Genomic DNA, 19,475 nt, shown 5'->3' on the forward strand with positions numbered 1-19,475 from the left:
CTGCAAGACGTCAAATTTGAGTGAGGACCAAGTCGGCCTCAGCAGGTGTAATGATGTGTGGTGTCCAGTACCTGTGACAAGTGACCGGGGACACACCTGAGGACCAGGCGTAAGTGTGTAGTGGCAGTGTGGTCACCAGCCTTTCTGCCCTGGGGGCGGCTTCAGTTCCCTGCCTACCCCTTTGCAATCCTCCAATCCTGCCTAGGGCTCCTCCTTCAGGGAGAGCACTAGCTCAGGGGCTCAGCTTGGATTCCCCAGATTTCAGGCTGGAGGTCTCTGGACCTCTGCCTGTCTTATACATTCAACAAAGTTACTGATCCTCTCCTGGTGTGTGAGAGATGGTAAGCTTCATTTCTACTTTCAAGCTGCTTACAACTTTGCATAAAGGCCTCATCCTTACCTCAGAGATGGCAGAGGCTGTAATGAGCACTCCACCCCCACGCACAGCACAGTGAATTTTAATGTTCCCACTTTGGGGGAAGGGAGGTCACACTACCAGCTTTTGGAGGCACCCCAAAGCTTGTCTGGCACTTTGGTACAGAAAGGATTTTGTCCAATCTCTTGCTTGCTTCAGATAATACTAAAAGGCACATAAAGTTGGTGGCTCAACCCCTCTGGGCTGGGGTTGGCGCAGCAGGTGGACAGGCGGGTGGGTCTGGGACAGATGGGCAGAGCATGGGTGTGGGTTCAAGGTCTTGTCGACAGAGGTAGTTGGTCCTGGGTGGATGCTGCGGTGACCGAGGGCACCCTGTGTGCTCAGGCTGGATAGATGCTGCTGTGGTGGCCTTCGTCTGCCCAGTCCACCAGCTCACTGCTCTGGAACCACAGCTGGATCTCCCTCTGGGCCCCCTCCACGGAGTCGCTGGCGTGGATGACGTTCCTGTGCCAGGTGGCAGAGGTAGGACACAGGCTTCAGTGTGCACCTTGGGGGTCCCAGGGACAGTCTGCTGCGTGCACCTTGGAGGTCCCAGGGACAGTCTCCTGATGCCCTACTGTCTAGGGGAGCAAGCGGGGTGATTGTACAGAGGGGAAAGGAAGAACAGGGGAGCTGCAAAACTGGGGTCCAGCCTGATCTCAGCTTCTTAGCCACAACCTCATCTGTCCCGTGCCAACCCCCGGGGCATCTGGCGATAAAGTCAGGTGACAGACAACGATGGCAGAGCACATACACAACACACAGGGAATGCTTTATCTTCTCCTGTGTGCATGAAAGGGTTTTTTAAAAAACCGCACTAGCAAACGTTAGGTGTGATGTGCCACCAGTAAAAGTCTCTTCTGGCTTTACTTTCCCCTGAGCAAGAAGCCCAGGTCCGGAGGATCTGCCTTAGCAGCAAGCCGCCGCCCCAAGCCCCTAGTGAGCTGGCCCTCAGCTCCAAGTGGCCGAGTGTGTTAGGGCCCCCATACCTGCTGATGTGGATGCTGAAGTCTCCCCGGATGGTGCCAGGGGCGGCCTCAGCCGAGTTGGTGTGTCCTATCATGGCCCTCGAGGTGCAGACCACATTGGGGCCTTCCCAGACCTGCAGCACAGAGATAAAGGAGGTGGGGAGAGGTGGGTATCACCAAGGGCTCAGTCCAGGACCCTCCACCCCTCCCACCACCCCTGCCCCGCTGTACCATGGCCACCACCGGGCCGGAGCTCATGTAGCTGATGAGGGCTGGGTAGAAGGGCTTCCTCTGCAGGTCGTGGTAGTGCTCAGCAAGGATGCTCTCTGGTGCCTGGTGCATTGGGGGAAGGGGGTGAGAGGAGCCCTTGGAGAGGGAGCCCCACCAGGCACTGGGACAGTGACATGGTGTACTGATCACAGGGCCCTTTGCAGATGACACCTACATGGGGCAGCACTCCAGCCACAAAAGCACAAGGCAGACACCTCCCCACCCCTCCCCTTCTACTGCCAACACCATGATGTCTTCCTGACGCAGGGCTGAGATGTGAGAAGCCCCCCATCCCGGTCCCCTCAGGGACACCCACAGGCAAAGAGCCCTGGTACCTGCAGCATCTTCATCCCCACCAGCTTGAAGCCCCTCCTCTCAAAGCGCTGGATCACATCCCCAACAAGCCTCCGCTGCACCCCGTCTGGCTTCACCGCAACCAGCGTCCGCTCCAGGGTCCAGGAGGGTCCTCCTTTAGAAGAGGGGGGTTCGGGGCTGCCGAGGCCTCACCCTTTCATGTCTCCCGGACCTGGGTTCCCCTGCCAGGACCCAGGTGTCACCTGGACTTCAGAGTGTCTGCCTCAGGCAGAGCAGCTCTGGAGGGGAGAAGTGTGGTGTCCACAGCCAGGACTGTCCAGCGTGGTGCTACCCCTTGGGACAAGCAGCACAGGGGGCCCCTGGGGACTTCAGCCTGTCGGAGGGGCCATGGGCCCTTCCAGGCAGTGGCAGAAGCTGCCCATGATAGAGCTGATGTCCCCTGAAAAGGCATCTATCTTAGACAGCCTGGAGGCCTGGGGAGGCACAGTCCAGCTCAGAGGCCACCCGGAGGCCCAAAGATGCCATACTGGAAAGAAAGTACAAGCCTTGGCCTGATTTTCACTCTTGTCCTTTGCGGTGCTAGCACAGACAATGTCTGAACCTCCAACCTGCCACATCAGGAAGGAACCACCACCCATCTTCTAGGTCTCAGGTGAAGGAATGGCAGGGGACCAGGGAGGCAGAAGTGCACTTTCCCCACCGGGTGGGCCACAGACAGCGGGACAAAGGGACCTGGGGATTGAGGAGAAAGGTGGAGGGGTTCCTGTCTGCAGGTGGGGAGAGTTGAGAGGGCTCCTCCCCTCACACCTTCGTTGGCCAGGCTGTTGTGGGGTTCCAGGGTGGGACGCTTCCAGACCTAAAGTCAACACTGCCACAGTCTTCCCCCTCCTGGGGAGACACTGCCTGGGAGACCCCCAGCATCATCACCCTCCTACAGCCCCAGGCCACTTCCAGAGTTATGCTGACCCTCAGCATTGGGTCCAGGGTCAAGTGTACTTTTGAGAGGAGCCCAGACCCTGGATGTCCAGCTAATTCCTGCAAAGAGGGAGGAGAGAACTGGAGGAGAGATAAGACGTAGGGTCCAGGAGGGCCAGTGTCCCTGTAGGCAACTGCAGCTGCCTTCCCATCCCCAGGAGGAAAATTAACCAAAGTTGTGCAGGGCCTAGAGAGCAGGCAGTGGATGCCCACCACATCCCTTCAATGAACCGCGCTGGAGGAAGGCCCCCCATCCTTATTCCATCCCCCAAGCCCAGTGCCTGGGGGCCCTGCTGCCAGCTGGCTCGTGCCTCAGACGGTGGCAGTTCACTCTTGCCAGCATTTGGAACGCCAGGCAGTGCCGCTCAGGAAGGGCCCGAGGGCCAGCAGGAAGAGCCTGAGGGCCAGCAGCTAGGGCAGAGGTCCCGGTGGATACCAGCGGGCAGGAATACGCCAGGCGGAAAAACGCCCCAGGACGGGAGTATTCATCTGCTGAGAATGACCCCCGCTCAGGAGCCCCGGGTCCGCCGCAAAGTGTGGCCACCAGGCTTCTGGCTTCCTCCTGCCCTGGAGCCCTGGGGACCCCCTGCCCTGAGCACGGTGAGGAGGTGAGCGGGGGCGTGGGGGGCTGGGTGGGAGTGAGCGGTGGGGGGGTGGTGTGCGCAGGGCCCCAGCCCGGCGGGAACCCGACGGTCGCGTAGCTCCAGCCGGCCTGTCCCGAGGCCTCAAGCCCCCTGTGCCAGGGCCCGCACGTGCGCCAGCAGAGGACTGCGGCGCCTCAGCCCGCCCCACCTCGCGCATGGCCGCCGGGTGGGCGGACTCACCAGAGCTGGAGCGCGCAAGCAGGCTTGCGACCGGGGCCCGCGTGCGGCACATCAGCCCCCGCAGCGCCGCGCGCCCGGAGAGACCGCGCATGACTCCCTGCCCGCGAGTGCCGTCTGAGAGCGTAAGAGAGAGGCCCGGGGATGGAGGGGGAGGGGCAGAGGGAGGGAGGAGGGTGGAGGGAGAAAAGGAACCTGGGGAAGGGTTGGAGGGACAGAGGGAAGAGGGAGGAAGGGAAGGGGAGGGAGGTGGAGGGGCAGAGGGACAAAAGGAACCCGGGGAACGGGCAGCGGGAGAAAGGTAGGAGGGAGGGAGGGGAAGGGGGAAGAGGAGGAGGGGTGGAGGGAGGGAGAGCGGCGCAAGGCCCCCACGGCCCCTACCCTCGCGGCCCCACACCGACCCTGCTTCACTCAAGCGGCCTCGGGAAGTATTTAATGTCAATTTCTGTTAAAATCAGAAGAAAAAAATAACAATGATGACGAACACAGCATGGATTGTATTCGTCTTTATACCAACACAGTCCTTAAGTATCATTTTGAGTTCATGCAAGTCCTCCTGCGCCTGTCTTGGGCTGTACCCCGTCCTGGCAGCAGGACCTGCTTCTGGGGGCGGGGAGTGTCCTCCCACCTGAGTCTCCCTCGGAAATTACACCCTGCATCTGGAGAGGGTGGACCTGGATGGTCAGGCAAGGTCAGGCAGGGCATCTCTGCATTTGGATGGGGAAAATCCCACCTTTATTCTCAAGTGGACATGTAACTGCATTCCTCTAACTGAAGGAATTTAGCTTCCACTGAAACCCTTACGGTCCCTGTGACTTTATCGCAAGCAGAAATCACAGATATTCTCATTTACTATATTGTTCCAGTTGAGAAGGTGGCGCAATACTGTTTGAAATATGAGATCAATTGCAAGATCTTATGTAATGAGTTTTCGTTTTCTTTTTTTTTAATTTTATTTATTTATTTTTGGCTGCGTTGGGTCTTCGTTGCTGTGCGTGGGCTTTCTCTAGATGAGGTGAGCGGGGGCTACTCTTCGTTGGGGTGCACAGGCTTCTAAATGTGGTGGCTTCTCTTGTTGCGGAGCCCAGGCTCTAGGCACGCGGGCTTCAGTAGTTGTGGCACATGGGCTCAGTAGTTGTGGAGCACGGCTAAGTTGCTCCATGGCATGTGGGATCTTCCCGGACCAGGGCTCAAACCCGTGCCCCCTGCATTGGCAGACGGATTCTTTTCTTTTCTTTTTTTTTTTAATCTATTTTATTTTTGGCTGCGTTGGATGTTCGTTGCTGCATGCGGGCTTTCTCTAGTTGCGGGGAGCGGGGGCTAGTCCTCATTACAATGCGCGGGCTTCTCATTGTGGTGACTTCTCTTGTTGCGGAGCCCAGGCGGGCTCTAGGCGCGAGGGCTTCAATAGTGGTAGCACATGGGCTTCAGTAGTTGTGGCTCACGGGCTCTAGAGCGCAGGCTCACTAGTTGTGGCGCACGGGCTTAGTTGCTCCGTGGCATGTGGAATCCTCCCAGACCAGGGCTCGAACTCGTGTCCCCTGCATTGGCAGGTGGATTCTTAACCACTGCACCACCAGGGAAGCCCTGTAATGAGTTTTTGAAAAAGCATATATACTTCTTTATGCTGTTGTGGATGGAATTTTCTTAATTTCATTTTCAATTGTTCATTACAAGTGTATAAAAATACAATTGAGTTTTGTATATGGATCTTGTATCCAGAGACTTTGGTGAACTCATTTATTAATTCTAATAGTTTTTTAGTGGATTCCTCAGGATTTTGTACGTACAAGGTTATGTCATACAGGAATAGAGATAGTTTGACTTTTTCCTTCCCAATCTGGATGTCTTTTTTTTCATTTTATTAATTAATTGCTCGGCTAGAATCTTCAGTACAATGTTAAATACAAGTGACCTTCTTTTTCCACTGTCTTTTTTTTTTTTTCTTTTTTTAACTTTTTTACTTTGAAGCAATTCCAAAATCACAGAAAAGTTGCAAGAACAGTACAACACCTACGTCCCCTTCACTTTGATTCCACTGTTGTTGACATTTGACCACATTTGCTTTATTATTCTCTCTTTGTCTGTCTGTTTATCTTTCTCTATATTTTTATAGCATTTAAGAATAAGTCTCAGACATGATGATTATTGAATGTATATTTTTTTAAAACAAGGACAATCTCCTATATAACCACAGTAAATCCATGAAAATAAGGAGATTAATATTGATACAATACAACCACCCTACCTTCAAACTCCATTCAGATTTCTTTCCACTATCCCAATAGTCATTTATAGCAAATTCAGAAAATCAAACAAATATACAAGATGTACTTCTCTTCTTCTCTTTTCTTTCTGGTCCAGAATTTTTTTTTTTTAACATCTTTATTGGAGTATAATTGCTTTACAATGGTGTGTTAGTTTCTGCTTTATAACAAAGTGAATCAGTTATACATATACATATGTTCCCATATCTCTTCCCTCTTGCGTCTCCCTCCCTCCCATCCACTGTCTTAAGACAGGAGATTAGATTATTGTTTTGCAATATTTTTTTCTTTCTTAGTATAGACATTTACAGCTATAAATTTCCCTCTAAACACTGCATTAACTATATTCCATAAGTTTTGATGTGTCTTCATTTTCTTTCATCTCAAAGTATTTTCTGATTTCCCTTTTGATTTCATATACTCTAAAAACTACAAATCATTGTTGAAAGAAATTACAGAAAATCTAAACAGGATAAAAATCCCACATTCATGGATTGGAAGACTTAACATGTTAATATGTCAATGCTCCTCAAACTGATCTACAGATTCAACTCAATCCCTGTCAATGCTCCTCAAACTGATCTACAGATTCAACTCAATCCCTGTCAAAATCCTGACTTCTTTGTAAAAATTGATAAGTTGATTCTCGAATTCAGTGGGTTTGCAAGAGACCCAGAATAACCAGAAACTCCTGAAAAAGAACAAAGCAGGAGAACTCACACTTCCTGATTTCAAACTTAGCACAAAACAATAATAATCAAGTCAGTGTGGTACCAGCACAAGGATAGACATATAGACCAATGGAATAGAATTGAGAGTCCAGAAATAAAACCATACATCTATAGTCAACTGATTCTGGCGAGGAAGCCAAGACCATTCAATGAGAGACAGAATAGTCTTTTTAACAAATGGTGTTGCAGTAGCCAAGACATGGAAACAACCTAAATGTCCATTGACAGATAAATGGGTAAAGAAGATGTGATACACATATACAATGGAATATAACTCAGCCATAAAAAAGAATGAAATAATGCCATTTACAGCAACATGGATGGACCTAGCAATTATCATATTAAGTGAAGTAAGTCAGAAAGAGAAAGACAAATACCATATGATATCACTTATATGTGGGATCTAAAATATGACACAAATTAACTTATCTACGGGACTTCCCTGGTGGTCCAGTGGTTAGGACTCTGCGCTCCCAATTCAGGGGGCTCAGGTTCGATCCCTGGTCAGGGAACTAGATCCCGCATGCCACAACTAAGACCCAGTGCAGCCAAATAAATAATTTTTTTTTTTTTTAAAAAGACATGCACCACAATGTTCATTGCAGCACTATTTACAATAGCCAGGACATGGAACCAACCTAAATGTCCATCGACAGATGAATGGATAAAGAAGATGTGGGGACTTCCCTGGTGGCGCAGTGGTTGAGAATCTGCCTGCCAATGCAGGGGACACGGGTTCCCTGGTCTGGGAAGATCCCACATGCCGCAGAGCAACTGGGCCCATGAGCCACAACTACTGAGCCTGCACATCTGGAGTCTGTGCTCCGCAACAAGAGAGGCCACGATAGTGAGAGGCCCGCGCACCGCGATGAAGAGTGGCCCCCGCTTGCCACAACTAGAGAAAGCCCTCGCACAGAAACGAAGACCCAACACAGCCAAAAATAAATAAATAGATAAATAAGTTAAAAAAAAAAGATATGGCACGTATACAATGAGATATTACTCAGCCATAAAAAGGAATGAAACTGAGTTATTTGTAGTGAGGTGGATGGACCTAGAGCCTGTCATACAGAGTAAAGTAAGTCAGAAAGAGAAAAACAAATATCATATGCTAATGCATATATATGGAATCTAAAAAAAAAAAAAAAAGGTACTGATGAACCTAGTTGCAGGGCAGGAATACAGAGGTAAACATAGAGAACGGACTTAATGACATGGGGTGGGAGGGCGAAGCTGGGGCGAAGTGAGAGTAGCATCGGAGTATATTCACTACCAAATGTAAAACAGTTGGCTGGTGGGAAGCAGCAGGGAGACTGGCTTGGTGCTTTGTGATGACCTAGAAGGGTGGGGTAGGGAGGATGGGAGGGAGGCTCAAGAGGGAGGGGATGTGGGCACATGTGTATGCATATGGCTGATTTGCTTTGTTGTGCAACAGAAACTAACACGGTATTGTGAAGCAATTATAGTCCAATAAAAATGTATTTAAAAAAGTATCATTTTAAAAAATTAACTTATCTACAAAACAGAAGCAGACTCACCGAACAGACTTGTGGTTGCCAAGGGAGAGGAGGGTGGGGGAGGGATGGATTGGGAGTTTGGGATTAGCACATGCAAACTATTATATATGCAATGTGTAAACAACAAGGTCTTATTGCATAGCACAGGAAACTATATTCAATATCCTGTGATAAACCATAATGGAAAAGAATATGAGAAAGAATATATATATATAACTGAATCACTTTGATTCAGCACCTGAAAAGATGCTCAACATCATTAGTCATCAGGGAAATGCAAATCAAAACCCTGAGAGACAACTATATGCCCGCTAGCATGGCTAGAACCAAAAGGTCAGATAATAACCTGTGTTGGTGAGGATGTGGAAAAATTGGAACCCTCCTACATTACTGATGGAAATGTAAAATAATGCAGCGACTTTGGGAAATAGTCTGGCAATTTCTCAAATGATTAAAAATCGAATCATATGACTCAGAAATTCTATTTCTAGGTATATACCCAAAAGAAATGAAAGTACATGTCCACAAAAACTTGTACACAGATTTTCACAGCAACATTATTTATAGTAGCCAAAGGGTGGAAATAACCCAAGTGTCCATCAGTTGATGAATAGATAAACAAAATGTGGTCAGTCCATGCAGTGGAATAGTATTTGGCCATAAAAGGAAGGAAATACACATGCTGTAACCTGAATGAACTTTTTTTCCCCCTAACCACTGGACTGCAAGGGAATTCCCTTGAAGGAACCTTGGAAACATTATGCTGAGTGAAAGAATTCAGTCACAAAAGGCTGCATATTGTATGATTCCATTCATGTGAAAGTACAGAATAGGGAAGTATACAGAGACAGAAAGTAGTATTAGTGGTTGCTTAGGGCTGGGGGTGGGGAGTGGTGGGGGAATGAGAGGGTGATAGCTAAAGGGTATGGAGCTTCTTTTTTTAATTATTTATTTATTTTATTTTATTTTTGGCTGCTTCAGGTCTTAGTTGCAGCACGCAGGATCTTCAATGCGGCGTGCGGGCCCTCTAGTTGAGGCGTGCGGGCTTAGTTGCCCTGCAGCATGTAGGATCTTAGTTCATCGATCAGGGATTGAACCCGCATCCCCTGCATTGGAAGGCAGATTCTTAACCACTGGACCACCAGGGAAGTCCCTGGAGCTTCTTTTTAGGAGATGAAAATGTTCTAAAATTGACTGTGGTGATGGTTACACATATGTGTGAGTACACCAAAAATCATTGAATTGTAAATTTTAAATGGGTGAATGGTTTAGTATGGAATTATTTCTCAACAAAGCTGTTTTTTCAAAGATGAAAAAGCAAAAAATAAGAAAAGAAAAAACAAAAAAAGACCAAAAAAATGAAAAAGCATGTATTATTATGTCACATATTTTAAATGTCTTGAGACATCTTAGCTATTTCATCAAACCACTTCCAACCCTGCACAGGTCAGGCCCTACACTGCTCTGGGACTCTGAGGCTGCTGTAGCCCAGCCCCAGACTGATCCCTGTTCCCAGAGACAGTGCAGCACATGGCTCACGCCCCTGCTCTGTGCAAGGTGGCCACTTCCTGTTGGGAGGAGAGCCTGCTTCCCCACCCCCTTTGCATCTGGGCTGGCCCTGTGGCTGGTTGTGTCTGCACAAACGCTGGGTAACATCCTCATCTGGGCCTTAGAGATCTGCACTTCTGCCTTTGCCGTTTGGGATGCACGGGCTTGGACTTTCCTTTCCATGTAAAGAAGCCTAAGGCAGCCACAGAGAAAGAGAAAGAAAGAGCCACCAGCCCCCAGCTTATCCCTACCAAAGCACCAGAAGTGTGGGTAGTCATCTCGAGAGTTCCAGCCCCAGCTTATGCCTCAAGGAGCAGAAGTGCCACCAGCTGAACCCTGCCCAACTCCGACTCAGCAAAGAGTCAGCAGAAAATATCCTGGCTGTTGGTTGAAGCCGTTGAGATTTGGGGTAGTTTGTTGAGATGCCTCCCACTCAACCCAGCCTGGCTCAACTGAGCTCATCTGAGATGTGGAATCCCTTGGCTTCTCAGTGGCCAAGCCAGGGCTCAAGTAGAAGAGTGGCCCTAGGTCCACTGCTCCTCCGACCACAGTTCCCTGCATCCTCTTCTGGCCAGGATCTGTGCAGCTTCTGTGTGAAGACTTCAGGCTCACAGGTGGCTGGCTGAGTGAGTTAGGACACCTGAGTTTCGACCCTGGTCCTTCTCCTAAGGCTACAGCTTTACCCGCTCTGAGCCCCGTCCCCTCCTCTGTAAGGTGCTGCTGACGGTGCCTCAGGGAATAGGGTTCTGGCACGTGGGCTGCTTCTTGCTCTGTCCTGTCTTGTCCTGTCCCCTCTGGTCCCTGTTCCTGTCCCTCTCCTGCACCCTGACGCCCTCCTCAGGCTTCCAGACCCACTGCCACTGTGCCAGATGGGATTGCTGGGAGATTTACCTCCCCTAGAGGCAGAGATGTGCACCCTGCATCTCCCTGGCCCCCATATTGCAACAGTTCTGGGGTGCCTTCAGAGGTTCCCGAGAGATCAGGCCAGAGTTCCATGACCTGGGCCTCCTTCTTTTCCCTTTCCAGACCCAGTTCCTACTCCCCCTGAGTGTTCTCTGGGACCACATCCTAAAACATCGTTTTCACATTTTCACACAGGTCCACATCAGGGTCCACCTCCAGGAAACCCAGCCTCAGACAGGAAGATACCAGAAGGAAGCACTTTATGACCACATTTGATACAGCAGAGCACAAATACGAGGCTGTTCATTTCTCCTCTGATGCTGACTCTCCTCCCGCGTCCGGCACTAAACGTGGAAGCACTTTATCAATACATTTGCTCGGTATTTATTTCTCCGTGACCGCATTGCTCCCTTCTAGACTCTCCTCTCCCATCTCTTGAGGAGTAGATCTCATAGCCCTCAGATCATTTTCAGTTGTTACAGGTCCAGTTTCACGTGGGTTAAAACCCCCACCATGTATCCACCTGAAGAGTCTTTTCTCTCCTTCCCCCAAGCCGGCCGGGTTTGGTCCAAGTGAGGCTGGTCTGCAACAACGTCCTTTCTCTCAATCTCTGTCCTGATCTGGTGCATGACTTTCTTGTCTCCAAGTTGTTCACATTCAGCTTCCTCCTGGCAAGGCAGCCCTAGTTCCTTCTGAGGCTTAGGACGACAGACATCTTGTCTCGGACCCTGCACCCCTGAGCCCTTCAGATAGAGCCAGGGCCCAGGGCCAGTGGTCAGCTGTCCTCACCTTGACCCACAGACCCCAATCAATGTTCCAACAGGATTGTTTTGTGGTCTCGAATTACAATATGGAAATGCAAGGGACCTGACTACCCAGACTCTCTGAAGAAGATGAGGATGAGAGGGCTTGTTCTGCAAGCTATCAGTCCTCGTTACATTGCTGTAATAATTCCAACCGTGTGTTGGCCCAGGTATTGACAAGTAGACCAAGGGAACAGGATAGAGAACCCAGAAACAGACTCATACATGTACGAGCACCGAATATATGATTGAGGAGCCACTGCAGATCAGTGGGAAATGCAGACTTTTCAATAAACATTGCTGGCTCAATCAGGTATCCATATAGAAAAAGAGAGAGAGAGACCTAATCCTACATACACAGAAATAAATTTCAGGTAGAGTAAAGGCCTAAATATGAAAGGCAGATCTATAAAGCTTTCAGAAGGTAAGAAACTATAAGCAAGACCTTTTTTTTTTATTTTTATTTATTTATTTATTTATTTTTATTTATGGCTGTGTTGAGTCTTCGTTTCTGTGCGAGGGCTTTCTCTAGTTGCGGCAAGTGGGGGCCACTCTTCATCGCGGTGCGCGGGCCTCTCACTATCGCGGCCTCTCTTGTTGCGGAGCACAGGCTCCAGACGCGCAGGCTCAGTAATTGTGGCTCACGGGCCTAGTTGCTCTGCGGCATGTGGGATCTTCCCAGACCAGGGCTCGAACCCGTGTCCCCTGCATTGGCAGGCAGGTTCTCAACCACTGTGCCACCAGGGAAGCCCTAAGCAGGACCTTTTAAGAGGAAGAATTTCTTTAGGCACAAAAGGCACTAATCATAAAGAAAATGATTGACAAATTCAACTACATTAAAATGAAGAACTTCATAAAAAACACCATGAAGACATTAAAATGGCCCAAATCTAAAACACTGACAATACCAAATGCTGACAAGAATGTAAAGCAACAGGAACACTAGTTCATCACTGGTGGAAATGCAAAATGTAACTAACAGTTACTTTGGAATATATTCTGGTGGTTTCTTTTTTTATTTTTTTAAATTTTTATTTATTTATTTATTTATTTTTGGCTGTGTTGGGTCTTCGTTTCTGTGCGAGGGCTTTCTCCGGTTGCGGCGAGCGGGGGCCACTCCTCATCGCGGTGCGCGGGCCTCCCACCATCGCGGCCTCTCCTGTTGCGGAGCACAGGCTCCAGACGCGCAGGCTCAGCTGTCGTGGCTCACGGGCCAAGTCGCTCCGCGGCATGCGGGATCCCCCCAGACCAGGGATCGAACCCATGTCCCCTGCACTAGCAGGCAGACTCTCAACCACTGCGCCGCCAGGGAAGCCCTCTGGTGGTTTCTTACAGAGCTAAACATACTCTTACCATGTGCTGCAGCAATCATTATACTTGGTATTTACTCAAATGAGTTGAAAATGTATGTCCCCAAAAAAGTGCACATGGATGTTTATACCAGCTTTATTCATAATTGCTTTATTCATAAATTGCCAAAACTTGGAAACAACCAAGATGTCCTTCAGTAGGTGAATGGATAAATAAACTGTGGTGCATCCAGACAGTGGAATATAGTTCAGCAATGAAAAGAAATACGGGGGACTTCCCTGGTGGCCCAGTGGTTAAGAATCTGCCTGCCAACGTAGCAGACACGGGTTCGAGCCCTGATCCGGGAGGATCCCACATGCCACGGAGCAACTAAGCCCATGCGCCACAACTACTGAGCCTGCACTCTAGAGCCCACGAGCCACAACTACTGAGCCCGCGTGCCACAACTACTAAAGCCCGCCCGCCTAGAGCCCGTGCTCCGCAACAAGAGAAGCTATCGCATTGAGAAGCCTGTGCACCGCAATGAAGGGTAGCCCCTGCTCGACGCAACTAGAGAAAGCCCGGGCACAGCAACGAAGACCCAACACAGCCAAAAATAAATAAATTTAAAAAAAAAATTAAAAGAAAAAGGAGAAAAGGTGGGGAGTAGATGAAACAAAGCTGTCAAAATGTTGATGATTGTTGAACTGGGGTGATAGGTATGTGAGGGCTTGAGTGTATTATTTGATTTCAGTATATGTTTGAAAATTTCTATAATAAAAGGTAAAAAACAAAACAGGTCTTTAAAAAAAAAAAAAAAGAAAAAAAGAAATGTGCCATCAAACCCTGAAAGGACATGGAGTAAACTTAAATGCATATTACTTAGTGAGAGAAGCCAGTTCGGAAAGGCTATATACTGTATGATTCTGACTATATAACATGCTGGAAAAGGCAAAACTCTGGAGACAGTAAAAAGATCAGTGATTGCCAGGGGTTGGGCGCTGGAAACGATGAACAGGCAGAGCACAGAGGATATTTAGGGCAGTGAAACTACCCTGTATGGTACTATAATGATAGATACATGTCATTATATATTTGTCCAAACCCATAGAATGTACAATACCAAGAGTGAACCTTAATGTAAGCTATGGACTGTGGTGATTAGGATGTAGGTTCATCAGCTGTAACAAATGACCACCCTGGTGGGGGATGGTGATATTGGGGGAGGCTGTGCATGTTTGGGGGTAGAGGGTATATGGGAACTCTCTGCACTTTCTGCTTAACTTTGCTATGAATCTAAAACTCTTAAAAATAAAATATAGGGGCTTCCCTGGTGGCGCAGTGGTTGAGAATCTGCCTGCCAATGCAGGGGACACGGGTTCGAGCCCTGGTCTGGGAAGATCCCACATGCCGCGGAGCGGCTGGGCCCGTGAGCCACAACTACTGAGCCTGCGCGTCTGCAGCCTGTGCTCCACAACAGGAGAGCCTGCGATAGTGAGAGGCCCGCGCACCGCGATGAAGAGTGGTCCCCACTTGCCACAACTAGAGAAAGCCCTCGCACAGAAACGAAGACCCAACACAGCCATAAATAAATAAATAAATAAATAAAAATTTAAAAAAAATAAAATAAAATAAAATAAAATATATTAAATACACACACACAGACCATGAAGAAAGAAAAAGACAAGTCACAGGACAGGAAAGAATATTTCCACCACTTAAAACCTATGCACGTCTAGGGCTCTATGACCAGAAATCAGTGAGTAAAAGACCAATGGCCCAACAGCACAGCAAATACTTGAAGATTCATTTCTCCAAAGAGGAAATTTTAACAGCTAGTAAATAACGCAAAGGTGCTCAGCCTCAGGAGTAATCAGAGAAACGCAAATAAAGTCATGGTACAAATCTCCAAGTCTGAAAATTCCGGATATTAGCAAGGATGTGGACCACTGGAACTCCTCAGTGCTAGTGAGAATCTCAGCTGACCAAACCCCTTTAGGTGAACAGCGTGGAGTTACCAAGAAAGGGAAGAGACAAGCTACAGAGCCAGAGAAAGTATTTGCAACTCATAAGTCTGATCAGGGTCTAGTATGAAGAATTTACGAAGAACTCTTACAAGTTAATAACAGAAAACGACTCCGCCCACACCCTCCCGTAACCCTCTCCCCTGGAGTGTGGGCTGCACCCAGTGACAAGGAGAAAACAGCAGGAGATGGGAGGTTGCCTTCAGGATTGGTGACCAGACCCCGCTGATCTGCTTCTTCCTTTCTCCTTCCCCCCATCCTGCGTGGAGCTCCAGCTGCGCTACGGGCAGGTCCACTTGACAAGGAACCCAGGTCTCTGGCCAACAACCAGTGTGGACCTGAGGCCACAGCCACGGATGTGAGTTTAGAAGCAGATCCTACCCCAGTCCAGCCTTGAGGTGACTGAAGCCCTGGTTGACACTTTTGCAGCCTGACTAAGGATGAGGTGGGTGGGGAATGAGGGGCGACAGCCTTGGATTTCTGGGACATTCCTGCTTGGAGAGACCCTGCCCTGCAGGGTGAGAGGAGGGGGCAACCCAGGAGAACCAGACTCCGTACCAGCCCTGCTGCTGCTGTCTCCTTGCCCTACACCGGCTCTCTGGCTGTTTCTAATCTTGTGCCTCTTTGGGTAAACGTGGAAGTTTCCAGGTTGCCCCTTCCCCATCACCTGCAAACCAGCAGCCTCTCAGAAGACCCTGAGTCTGATTTTAACTGATTTCTAGATACCTAATTATTGTTATAGATTTCTAATTTAATTCCATTGTGGTCAGAGAACATATTCTGTATCACCCAAATTCTTTGAAGTTTATGGAGAACTGTTTTTTTAAAAATTATTTATTTATTTGGCTGCGGTGGGTCTTAGTTGCGGCATGCGGGCTCCCAGCTATGTTATGCAGGATCTAGTTCCCGAATCACGGATCGAACCCAGGCCCCCTGCATTGGGAGCACAGAGTCTCAACCACTGGACCACCAGGGAAGTCCCTTGACGCTCTTTTTATAGGTGCATACATATTTATTTCTTCCTTATTAATTGACCCTTTTATGGTTATGAAAAAAAATTTTTTTTGGTGATACCTTTTGTCTTGAAGTCCACCTTATCTAATAGAAATATAGGCACTCCAGTTTCTCATGTTTATTATTGCATGCTGGGTCTTTGTCCATCCGCTTACTTTCAACCCATCTGTGTCTTCTTGCTTTTTAAAAAATCCAGCCTGATCATCTCTGCCTTTTAATTGGAGTGTGTAGTCCATGAATAATTAATGTAATTATTGATATGGTTGGAGTTAGATCTCCTATTTTATTATTTGTTTTGTGTTTGCTCCCTCTGATTTATATTCTTTTCCTCCTTTCCTGACCTCTTTCGGATTAAATGAATATTTTTAAATACCATTTAATTTATTTATTGGATTTTTAGGTATACCTTAGCATTATTTTTATACTGGTTGCTCTAGGGATTGTAATTACATCCCTAACATTTCACAGACTATTTAGAATTTATACTGTGCCACTTCATGTAAGATGCAGGAATCTTGCAACCATGTAGGTCTGTTTTCTCCTTCCCCCTGTCCTGTCTGCTCCATTGTTTCTGAAGAGAAGTCATACATTGTTTGAATTGTTATTCCCTTGAATGTAATTTTTCTCTGGATGCTTTCAATATTTCTTCTTTTTGTTTGGTTTTCAGTAGTTGACTATTATGTGCCTGGGTGTGATTTTCTTTGTACAATTTCTTCTTAGGATTCACTGAGCTTCTTGAATCTGTACATTAATGTCTTTCACCAAATTTCACATGTTTTTTTCTGCCTCGTTCTATTCTTTTGGGACTCCAACTTTAAACATGTTAGACCTCTTTTCACCCCTGCTCGGGTCATTGCAGGGGGAGCCAGTGTGGGTGGCTTCTTCTCGGAGCTGGGGTCCCAGGTAGCCTCACCCCACTCTGCCAGCCCAGGGAAGCTGGTGAGGGCTGCCAAGGGGGAGCACTCAAACCAGAGCATCACTCTCAGGGCATCCTGCCCTGGCAACATCTTCTGCCCCTGTCACCCACTGCCACCAGTGGACCACTTTCATCTTTCTCATCTTCTCCTGTAAATTGCCGGGTTATGGGATATTTCCAGTGTCTTCTTTTGGACTGTCTTTTTTTCAGTGTGTGAATTTCCTTTCTATCTTAGGTATATTCACCTTTTATCACACATAGCACATGTTTTCTCCCATTTGTCTTTTGACTTAATTGATGACGTCTATCCTTTCACACTTTTTTATAATTACATAGCATTTTTAAAAATGTAGTCAAATAAGTAACTTTTTCTTCATGTTCCCCGGTTCCCTGTCTTGCTCAAGAAATTCTTTCCCATGCCTGTATTCTAGGGGACATGTTCTAGTTTCCTTTTAATATTTTTATCATTTTATTCTTTTTTTTTAAATTTTGTTGGATTATAGCTGATTTACAGTGTTGTGTTAGTTTCAGGTGTACAGTAAAGTGAGTCAGTTATACATATACATATACATATATCCACTCTTTTTTAGATTCTTTTCCCATATAGGTCATTACAGAGTATTGAGTAGAGTTCCCTGTGCTATAAAGTAGGTCCTTATTAATTATCCATTTTATATATAGTAGTATGTAAATGTCAATCCCAATCTCCCAATTTATCCCTCCCCCCTCTTTCCCGCCTAAAAATATGGAACGCTTCACGAATTTGCGTGTCATCCTTGTGCAGGGGCCATGCTAATCTTCTCTGTATCGTTCCAATTTTAGTATATATGCTGCTGAGGCGAGCACTATCATTTTATTCCTGACAGTTGACAACCTGATCCAGTTGGAGTTCATTTTTCTGTGTAGTGTGAGGTAGGATACAGAACCGTGTATTCGCAAGACCTCCAGAAGGGGCCTCCTGCCACTGGGCCTGTTTCCATCTTCAGATGAGGCCTCCCAGGTGGGTCCTTTCCATTTTTTACAAAATATTTATTTATTTATTATTTAGGCTGCGCTGGGCCTTAGTTGTGGCATGCGGGACCTTTTTGCGGCATGCATGTGGGATCTAGTTCCCTGACCAGGGATTGAACCCTGGCCCCCTGCATTGGGAGCATGGAGTCTTACCCACTGGACCACCAGAGAAGTCCCTCCTTTCCATTATTAATACTCTGTTACTTAGCAGAGTTCTCCTGAGCCCCCTAGATGGAGCACCGATGCCTCCTCTCCTGCCTGCTTGGGGAGCTTGGCCCGGGAGCCTCACACTGAGGTGACCCTCAGAGTGGGTAGGGCTGGTGGGGGACCGCTGAGCCCAGCCTGGGGCAGGGATGGATCTCGGCTGGAACAGTCTGCGGGGCTCAGTGCTGACCACAGCTGCTGTCCCCAGCATGATCTGGGTCAGTACAGTGCACTAAAATCGAAGCTCAGCAAAATCCAGAATTGGTCTCTGTCCCTTTAAATTGAGAACCTGGGAGCCCCCTGCGGCCACGGGTGAGGGGGGTCCAGCCTAGATTCCAGAGGAATAAAGGGTCTCTTTCAAGGGTTCACACCTGGGGCTTCCTCCCCCCACCCTCCCGCCATGCCTCACCCCCCTTACCCCCCAGCATTCAGTGGCCTTGGGCTCCCCGGGTCAGCTTCTCTTCCCTCCCGACCGGTAAACCCTCACGCACGCGCGCGCACACGCACACGTACAAAGTTCGAAAGGTGCAAACAGGTATAGCCCCTCTTCCCAATCCTCAGCCACAGGATTCCCTTCCCTCCCCGGCTGCTGGATGCTTCCAGGCAGTCTATGTCTTTAAGACATGCAAATTAAAAAAAATTTTTTTCTACAAAAATGGTAGCTTTCTGAACACATTATTCTGCCCTTCCCTTTTTTCAGCTAATGGTCCCCCTGGTAGACCATTCCCAATTAGTACACAGAGCTTCCTGGTTTTCCTTTTACAGCCCACTGGATCAGTGTTTATAATATCACAGTGTTTGAATTTCGATCTGGGTACCCATGACTCTAATGCCCATTCCCTCATTACCAATATCTGGGTGCATGCTGCACTCGAATGCAGCCTCACGCCTCTGTGACCGTATCTGCAGGGAAAATGCACAGCGGTGGCAGGACTGAGGCTCCCGGGAGGCTCAGCAAACCTAAGAAAGTCTGTGGGCAATGCCACCCTTTCGGTAGGATCAAATTTTTTGATCTCTGCAGATTTGTTAGGTGAAAGAAGAAAAGCCTCTGGGTGCTTTTCAGTTTGCATTTCTCTAAGGAGGGAAATATTCATCTGCATATCCTTTCTAGGAATCTTCTCTGGTGGTTTGCTGTGGGAGAGTTGATATTTCTTATTTACTTGTAGGAACTCTTTATAAGTAGTAATCTCATTAAGATCGGCCCTTTGTGATGTGAGTTGCAAGTGTCCTCCCATTTGAGGCTTGTTTTTTGAGTTTGGTTATGCAGTTTTGCTCGTAGCTGAATTTCTATCTTGCCTCTAGCCTACTGGGTCACATGTAGAAAAGCCTTCGCTTCCCCTAAACTGTGAAAGTTTCCCCATGTTCTCTTCCAGTCCCTCCATCGTTTCCTTTTCACGCTGAAATCCTTAATCTGTTGGAATCTACCCGGATGTCAAGGGTGAGTGAGTCCCACCCACTGACGTGAATCGCCACCTTCACAGTG

The 19,475-nt window shown here is 48.0% G+C and overlaps 1 protein-coding gene, 1 long non-coding RNA gene and 1 other non-coding gene across 5 annotated transcripts; 1 reads left to right on the forward strand and 2 right to left on the reverse strand.

Moving 5' to 3' along the window:
* Positions 1-442: 442 nt before the first annotated feature.
* On the reverse strand, positions 443-4,047 carry NME4 (NME/NM23 nucleoside diphosphate kinase 4). Of its 3 annotated transcripts, none has more exons than XM_057529198.1 (5): positions 3,768-4,047; positions 1,989-2,122; positions 1,615-1,716; positions 1,405-1,517; positions 443-880 (listed from the first exon to the last, which is right to left on the reverse strand). In XM_057529198.1, exons 1-5 carry the CDS (start codon positions 3,856-3,858, stop codon positions 757-759), a joined length of 564 nt encoding a protein of 187 aa, XP_057385181.1. In that variant the 5' UTR covers positions 3,859-4,047; the 3' UTR covers positions 443-756. The 3 variants fall into 3 exon arrangements, with proteins under 3 accessions (XP_057385181.1, XP_057385182.1, XP_057385183.1); XM_057529199.1 differs by having other exon boundaries at positions 1,989-2,189; XM_057529200.1 differs by having other exon boundaries at positions 1,989-2,246.
* A 5,287-nt stretch (positions 4,048-9,334) lies between these two features.
* LOC130704874 (uncharacterized) lies at positions 9,335-18,385 on the forward strand. Its single transcript, XR_009005408.1, has 3 exons — positions 9,335-10,441; positions 10,926-11,110; positions 17,644-18,385. It is a non-coding gene; the product is annotated as an uncharacterized LOC130704874 (long non-coding RNA).
* Positions 17,517-17,623, reverse strand: LOC114237906 (U6 spliceosomal RNA). The gene has a single exon (XR_003623374.2). It is a non-coding gene; the product is annotated as a U6 spliceosomal RNA (small nuclear RNA).
* Positions 18,386-19,475: the final 1,090 nt, after the last annotated feature.

This window comes from Balaenoptera acutorostrata, chromosome 15 (assembly GCF_949987535.1).
Source record: "Balaenoptera acutorostrata chromosome 15, mBalAcu1.1, whole genome shotgun sequence".
Classification (NCBI taxonomy): domain Eukaryota; kingdom Metazoa; phylum Chordata; class Mammalia; order Artiodactyla; family Balaenopteridae; genus Balaenoptera; species Balaenoptera acutorostrata.

Bases quoted from the DNA above. Each gene is read 5' to 3' on its own strand.
- NME4 (XM_057529198.1), bottom strand. From the start codon at position 3,858: ATGCGCGGTCTCTCCGGGCGCGCGGCGCTGCGGGGGCTGATGTGCCGC. The intron at 1,717-1,988 runs GTACCAGGGCTC...CCAATGCACCAG, and splicing joins TGGGGATGAAGATGCTGCAG to GCACCAGAGAGCATCCTTGC. The intron at 1,518-1,614 runs GTACAGCGGGGC...TCTGTGCTGCAG, and splicing joins CCGGCCCGGTGGTGGCCATG to GTCTGGGAAGGCCCCAATGT.